Here is a 7,894-nt window from a genome sequence, read left to right as displayed (position 1 = left end):
TATTGTAATGTTTACATTTTATTCCGTAAAATACGGTAATTATGAAATTGAAAACAGCGCCATCTATTAGAATCTAGCAGTAATTACTGTACATAATTAGTTTTTCTAGTCATCGCTAGATGTCACAGTAAAATATATTTAATCTAATATTGATATAGATGGCGCTAGTAGTTGTTAGCTAGTAATTAATTTAATAATATAAGTTTTCAGCTACGGCAATATTTAAATATCTATTAAAACATTTAACTATACATTTTTACTTAGAGTGTTAGCATTATATTCCATGAATCGAATTGTATAATATTGAAATTGAATACAGCGCCATCTATTAGAAAGAGGCTGTAGTTATTATTTACTTAGATTCTTCTATTTACCACTAGATGTCTCTGATACAAAGTAATATTTATGTTAAATTTTTTTTAACCGACTTCAAAAAAAAGGAGGAGGTTATCAATTCGGCGGGTATATAATTTTTTTGTTTGATTCGATTACGCCGAGGTTTCTGAACTGATGTACGTGATTCTTTTTTTGTTTGATGCGGAGGATCTTTTTTTGTTCGAGTTGGTCCCTTAAAAATTTCAGTCTGGTAGGCTCAGTAGTTTTTATTTTATGAGCATTTTTGTCTGATCTCGATGACTTAATTGAAAATCTAGCAAGTTACTTGATTCACTTCCCGGCTGAAATTTTGTATACATAATATGTAAATTGGATAGCGATGAAAAATTATCCTGACATAGAGCTGATTCGATGATGGAATCGGAAAACAACAATTTTTAATTATGTGAATGTACATTGTACATTTCAAAAAAGTTGCATTGTTTACAATAAAGTGATGTTCCGTCTCAGCCTTGTCTCAGCCTTGTCTCAGCCTTGTCTCAGCCTTGTTATCGATAATTCAACGTTATAAAAGTTATACTACAACGTTAACCAAAAGTGAGCATGTTAAGTCAAGACAATCATTTAAATTATTATAACCCGTGACTGATCATCCCGCGTAGGTAGCTAAAATTGCCTAGAATATGCCTCACGGAATGCAACTAAAATATCGATAAAACAAAACCGGTTATAGGACAAACCTATACGTCAAAACGAATGTTCATTTATGACAGCTGACAGTTGACAGATTAAATTAAATTTTCAGTAGCGAAGAAAATAAATTTTTGATTTAAACTTTAAAGTTTCCTTTGAAATGTGAAAAAAGAGCTACTTGAAAATGGCAACAGCAAACGACGACGAGATTTTGGAAGGATTTCTCTGTCCAATTTGCAAAGCTGATCTAAAATCAGCAACACAACTAACTAGCCACTTTGAAAGTCAACATGAAGAGGAGCAGGATCTCTTACGGTCTCTGAAGGATATATTTGGTAAGGCGAAGAAGATAATCTTGAACGCTGACGAGAACGACTTGAAGGAGACGTTTGACCGCGCGTTAAAGCTGAATACCCAAGATTTTGTCTTCCTTGACGACGAACAAACAGTAGGTGTGTCCCGAAGCTCTAGTGATTATTTCCGAGCCGTCCGTTCAGCAAGACTGGAGCGATATGCTACAGAAACTAACAAATTGTTGATAAGACTCGACAAATTAATCTGTAATATGCCAAATGAAGCTAGCCAAAGGAAACAACATGAACAGGAAGTGAGTAATCTAAGTGTTTGCTATTGTATAGAGATTAACAAAAAAACGAGGAAATCTTATAATGCATGTTGTTTTTCTTCCATAGTATAGCTTCCATTGCATATGTTTTTTTTTTATAGTTTGTGTATGTACAAATTTATTAGAATCAATAAGCATCTCTTATGGCCTCGTTAGTTTATTCCTACTTATCATACAATTTCATCATCAATATAAAAACATGTCATAAAAATGATATCAATGTGTATCTTCCACTGTGTTAACAATCTTATATACATCTACTTTTTGTACTCATGTTAAACCCTCATACATGTGTTAAATAATTAAAAGGTTGTGCCCTGGCTGGATGGATCTTCAGTGAAGCTATGTCCAAACTGTGCCAAGTCATTCACTATCACGAGAAGGAAACACCACTGTCGCCTCTGTGGTTCCATACTATGCCATGATTGCTCTCTATTTCTGGATCTTAATATAGCTAGTAAGTGTAATAAATACAGTATTTTATTAGGAAATAACTTTGAATTGTCTTTAACTTATAATGAACTTAAGTTCCATAAATAGTATTTTTTTTTGAGATATGGGCTGCAGCTACCTTTATAAATAAAAATAAAAACACCGGGTTATACAATTTTTCTTTTCATTACAGTTCATATTCTTTAGATTGTTTATTATAGGAAAACTTACCATCACCAATATCTCATAGTTTTAAATAGAACTAGAAATAGTCTTTAAATAGAAACATAAGCAAAGCCTACTTTAAGGCATACTTAGTTTCAAATTATATGAAGCATGTACATAGTCTATTATTAGTAATAACAAAGTAACATTGTAGTATTATAATAGGATTTATTTATTATTCATAGAGAATATATTTAGTTTCCTTATATAGTCCAACGGAATTCTTATAAATTTAACAAAAATGAAAAAAACAAGCTTGATTATACTTTTTTTTATACATTAAATTTCTTGTAAAAACAACAATCATTACAGGCATGTAGGTATGTAAAAAAATTTAACTAAACAAAATATAAAATCTTTTGAAAGTGAATAGAAAGAATTCTATGATTGCTCAAAAAAAGATAGTATTAAAAGTCAGACTTGGTAGCATTAAAAACATAAAATGAACCTATTTTACAAGTACACACAGATCATAATTTATTAAAGTGAAACTTTTATTACATCGTCTCAAACTTTTTGGTCTGTGTAGCGCATGTCGCGTGACGGTCGAACCGTACGATAATTATCGTACAAATACGATAATTTTGTGCCTAAGTTTCACTTTTACCGTGGTTTCATAAAACCACACAACATTTTTTTCTTAATTCCAGGAGCGATAATAGACCCATCAGCTCCTCAGCCATCAAATCCAAGTCAAGAAGTAACAGAGAAGAATGGCTTGCGTCTCTGTGAACATTGCTACAATTTGATAGAACTACGGAAGCAAGTGCAAGAGAGTCGAAACGCTAAAACCGTGTTAATGACGGCATATGAGCAAATGAGGAGCCTGATGGACCAGGCTGGGCCAGCTGTGGCCATGTATGAAAAGGTGTTTGTAACATATGATAAGAATTGTTATGCTTTTGTTAGTGCTTCTATGTAAATCCAACATGAAAAATTTTGAAAAAAAAAACCCGTTCCACACAATCTTAGGTCATAATTAACATAAAATGCTTTTTTGTTTAGTAGCATTTCAAAAATTGTTTACAATTTTTTTTTGTATGTATAAAATATAAATGCAATCTGTTCTAGGAGAACATTCAGCACTTGGTTATGAATGAATTGAGATTATTTACAGATATAAATACATACCTGTCTACTTTTGATCTTGTGTAATATGAGTATGAGTGATTAAAAGATTAAATTAAATCGTAAAAGTTTATTACTTTTACACCATAATTTAAATACACAACAAACATAAATTAATTCAGATTTTTTCATAAAATATTGATATTTATATATAATAATTATTTTTTTTACTATAATTTTAGATGTGTCAAAGCCTTTTCGAAGGTGAGACGACATACAACCTACAAGATGTGAACGCAATGCGCGGTAAAATTGGTAAATTAGCGGAAGGGATAGATCTGCTCAGCAAACAGATTGTGGGCTTTCCCGTGCAGCCCGGCACTAGGCAGGCAAGACTGCAAAACTCGGTTAGACAAGCAGCGGCACATTATATTAAGGTAAATGATTTTTTTTTAAGTTTTCTTGGTAACTAATAACTATGTGCTTAGTATCAATAGAATCAAAAAATAGCTTGGATCAATTTGCGTCGAAATTGTTTAACTGCAAAGAAATGCAATCAATGATTTCAGTCCATCTAAATCATCAGGAACTTCTTTTTTCTGCTATTTTAAATTCAATATTATTCTATTTAAACACTGAATCAAATGGTACGGGTTCGAATCCCGCCTTGTGATCGAAATTTTTCTATTCTTTAAAAATTTATATTTATATAGCATTTGAATGCTATAAAACTAAAAACATCAAATTCAACAAATGAAGCCGCCATAGACAACAACTAATTAATAAATAAACTTTAAAAATAAATTTTGTCTTATATAATTCAATGATTGTCTTTCAGGAAGAACTACTATCATTACGTAAGTTACCCACTGAGGAACAAATAGAGGAAGTCCGTAAAGAGCGATACGCGAGGGCCCAAAAGCAAGTGGAAATGGAGAGGAGAAGGGTGGAAAGGGAAAGGGAAGGGAAGGAAATGGAGCGAGCAAGTACCAGCAATAACATAGAGCATGATGATGACAACCCTATATTGGAACAAATGAATATTATAAGGGAGTATATTAGAGAAGCGCGGAAGGAACTGAGGTTTGAAGAGGTGGGTAGTTAGATTATAAAAAAACATTGTGTTTTTAAGAAGTTATTTTTATACTGTGAATTAAGTGCAGTGGTTCATTTTAGAATGTAAATTTAGATTTACAAAAATTACGAAATGCGGAATAAGTAGGATGGGTGTTAATTTTATGCATTTTAATTTTTCATCCATATGAATCATATCCTTTTTATTAAGCTATTGCATAGCTTCTATCGCGGGCCTTGAGCGCGGGGACCGAATTCTGAAATTCCGTAACGAAAAAATCTCACGCTCCCCACTCCGGCGGACACGGTGTGGCTTGAAGGCATAGCATGCAATAGCTTTACCGCGGCAGTCCCCGAGTGCCACACGTCTTTTTCGTTTATTTCAGGCTTCGATAGTCTATTATAAGCAAAATTTTTTTCAGGTGGCCATATTGGAAACAAATCTCAAAGAACTAAAGAAGGAATATCAACTACAAATGCTCTCAAACAAGTCCTAGTCAACATTTGTTATTTAAATCTTTAATCATCTATGTATAAGTTCACTTTTTATTATTCCAAGAATACAAGACTTAGTATAATTGTAATATTTATATATTTAAGTAAATGTAAAATATTCTAATATAATAAATAAATTATAACATTATTTTCGTCTTTTTTTATCATATATTCAGCATCTTCATAAGTACTTAATTCATAAAAAATATCAAAAAAATTTCGACATCACTTTGAATATTTTTCTTTCAATTTTTCCAATTTGTCGAGTTGCTTCAATAGTTGTGGTCGAGTACATAACGCTTTCTTTATCGCTTCATCCAATAATTGCCGTTGATAGAAAGGCGGTATTGGAGTATCTTCTAAATGGAATGTATGTACTCGGCCTGACGTATCTCCAACAAAAACATTATCGCCTGATGGCGAAAATTTAATATACATTAGAGACACCTGGGGTGGAAATGTGTATTCAGCACACGGCATATGAGTTTTACGGCGCAAATCCCATATGGATAGAACATTACCGCTTGCGGATATTAAAATGGTCGAGTTTATCGGACAGAAAGCGATATCGAATACGGCACTCGGACAATTCAAAGTCATTATAACATCGTCCATCCCTTCTATCCATAACCTAATTGCGTTATCCGCGCCGCACGAAACCAGCAATGAATTCATGAATGGCGAATATTCCATGCTGTAAACTGGACCGGAGTGAGCTCTGTAGACGTCCATGTGCTGGTTCAAATAATGCGTCGAACATTTGTGGATGCAACCTTCATCAGTTCCTACGAGATAAACGTGATCGACTGTAGGATGCCACTTCATACAAAGTGCGGCTGGGTATCTTGTTATCGGAATGTCTGTTTTCAAACATTGCTTCGGTGTTTCTAGCCCCTTCATTTGACCTTCAACTGTCGATATTCGCATCATAGGTGTGCATATGAAATCATGCGTCTTTGTGCTTGTGAATTTATTTATCCTCCCATCTTGACAAGTCGTCATTAAATATTGATTGTCTCTATCTATGTTTCGCCAACTCAACGCCCAAATTGGCTCGAAACAAGGATTAGTATCCCGCTTGCTTTTTGCTATCGTTTTAATAGGATATGATGTTATATCTAATATTAGGACATCGCCATTAGCAAAGCCACATGCCAACCAATTGGCATTTTTATCAGAAAAAGCTACTGAAGTAAGAGGATCTGGAAAATGGTATATTCTTTCAGGTTTGCAAGGATTTTTAGTGCACCAAATGCACACCAAGCCGGAGAATCGTTCTGCATATGCGTACTTTCCATGACCAACTGCTAAAATATTTTTATTCTTAGGATTAAAGGAAATGCTTGTGATTGGTCTGTTAGAAGTCTCTTCACATTCTAATGTCCAAAGCGGCTTCATGGTATAAACATAAACTAAGTCTAGTGCTAGAGGGTCTATTGTGACCAGGCCTCTAAACTTCTTCTGCTGATCAGAATATTCTAACGTAGAAAGAACGCGTTCTGTCAACAATACGGCATCTAGAAATTCTGGGCTTGTTGCTATATCATCAAATGTTTTCCCCTTTTTTTCTGAAACATTTTCTACTTTCTTTGTTTTCTTGCGCAGTAGCGTTGGAGCAGCAGATTGATACATTACCATCTCATCCGGTTCTTCAGGTGCTTTAACGTTTGCGAGTTTTGAATAAGTGTCGTGCATATCCCACATCGAAGCAAAAACTATAGCATTTTTCTTTTGAGGTCTAGTAGCTAAGGTGTGCCGAGTCTGGCTAACATATTCCTTGGTTTGAGTTTCCTCTACTACCATTTTCCTATTTCTACCTTTCCCTACAGTTATATATTGATAAAATTCATTTTCCTCTTCGACTTTTGCTCCTTCAGGGGTTGATTTCTCATATGAAAAACACGGCAGTTCAAACATAAACATAGTTTCTGTTTCTTTGAGAACAATAAATATTTCTGGTGGGTAAGACATGATTGGATATTCTTTTGGTAAATAAAAAGCAGATGGTGCTCTATCTAAGTCGACGTCAGGGACGAAGCCTTCTTCAGTGTTTTGTGTGTGGTCGATATGAATGTCGTCAAGGGAGATTGTTGTGGCGTAAACTTTCATGCCCATATCGGCTGCTGATTTCGACTTAGCTTTGAGTGCAAGGTCGCTCCTAGCGCGTGGTTTGCTCTCAAAAGCGGCATGTGAAAATGTGTCGAACATCGTCACGTAATCAGGATCAATTATATCATCTGGGGTCATATCTAAGCCGTCCTCAAATACATTGTGAGCTTGCCTTTTTTCCATAAACGAAAATGTGGCTTTACTTACTTTCGATAGTGATTCTGCGATACTTAATTTAGAAGGTTCCGTTGTTGCGGTGGAACTTGGTTCCGTTGACTCCTGGGTAGATTCTTGAGCCGACTCTTCGTTCGACATTTTGATGAAGAATAATTTCCCAAATTAACGCAAAACAAAACGCATTAACGTTTTCTATGAGTAATTGCAATACAATATTATGTTTATAAACACTTCAAATATGAAGCTATCAGAAGCTATCAATTTGACATGAGTTTTATAAAAGTATATATAACTACCTATTTATTTTCGCCTACATCAACAAATGACCGCAATGGTATTTTTGTTACATATGTGGTTACATACTAGGTATATACTTATTCCTTAAAATAAAAATAAAACTCCACAATACTTAATCATGAAGTAAGTCGAACTAAAATCTATTATATCCTGCAGGGATAAAATTGAACAACTCTGGAGAATAGGTACATAAAACGAGATCATTAAAAATTATCCCTAAAATATCTATTTTAGGTTTTGTTTCATATTTTATTTTGTCCATACAAAGCTTATTATGCAGAACAATCTCAATAATCTTAGCATAAATTGTATGCCCGGTCAAGAGTACTCTAGCATATCGCACTGGTGTCGTCGTGCTTTGTG

At 34.1% G+C, this 7,894-nt stretch overlaps 2 protein-coding genes across 2 annotated transcripts; one reads left to right on the top strand and one right to left on the bottom strand.

The window, feature by feature from the left end:
• Positions 1-1,129: 1,129 nt before the first annotated feature.
• On the top strand, positions 1,130-5,081 carry Rbsn-5 (Rabenosyn-5). Its single transcript, XM_089699468.1, has 6 exons — positions 1,130-1,636; positions 1,964-2,111; positions 2,962-3,179; positions 3,622-3,816; positions 4,218-4,472; positions 4,876-5,081. Exons 1-6 carry the CDS (start codon positions 1,214-1,216, stop codon positions 4,948-4,950), a joined length of 1,314 nt encoding a protein of 437 aa, XP_089555594.1. The 5' UTR covers positions 1,130-1,213; the 3' UTR covers positions 4,951-5,081.
• Positions 5,082-5,173: 92 nt separating this feature from the next.
• On the bottom strand, positions 5,174-7,375 carry LOC149486140 (dynein axonemal intermediate chain 4). Its single transcript, XM_089698756.1, has one exon. The coding sequence runs from the start codon at positions 7,370-7,372 to the stop codon at positions 5,174-5,176; it is 2,199 nt and encodes a 732-aa protein (XP_089554882.1). The 5' UTR covers positions 7,373-7,375.
• Between the last annotated feature and the right edge of the window lie 519 nt (positions 7,376-7,894).

Source organism: Colias philodice, chromosome 9, assembly GCF_061535455.1.
Source record: "Colias philodice isolate Cphi_HAF_F1 chromosome 9, ilColPhil1 Martin Lab GWU primary, whole genome shotgun sequence".
Classification (NCBI taxonomy): Eukaryota; Metazoa; Arthropoda; class Insecta; order Lepidoptera; family Pieridae; genus Colias; species Colias philodice.
Note: the sequence above shows the minus strand (reverse complement) of the source record. Positions and strands in the feature narration are given on the sequence as shown.

Excerpts from the sequence above, each read along its gene's own strand:
- LOC149486140 (XM_089698756.1), bottom strand. The coding sequence starts at position 7,372 with ATGTCGAACGAAGAGTCGGCTCAAGAATCTACCCAGGAGTCAACGGAA.
- Rbsn-5 (XM_089699468.1), top strand. The coding sequence starts at position 1,214 with ATGGCAACAGCAAACGACGACGAGATTTTGGAAGGATTTCTCTGTCCA. Across the intron at positions 2,112-2,961 it reads TCTGGATCTTAATATAGCTA|GAGCGATAATAGACCCATCA; the intron begins GTAAGTGTAATA and ends TCTTAATTCCAG. Across the intron at positions 4,473-4,875 it reads AGGAACTGAGGTTTGAAGAG|GTGGCCATATTGGAAACAAA; the intron begins GTGGGTAGTTAG and ends AATTTTTTTCAG.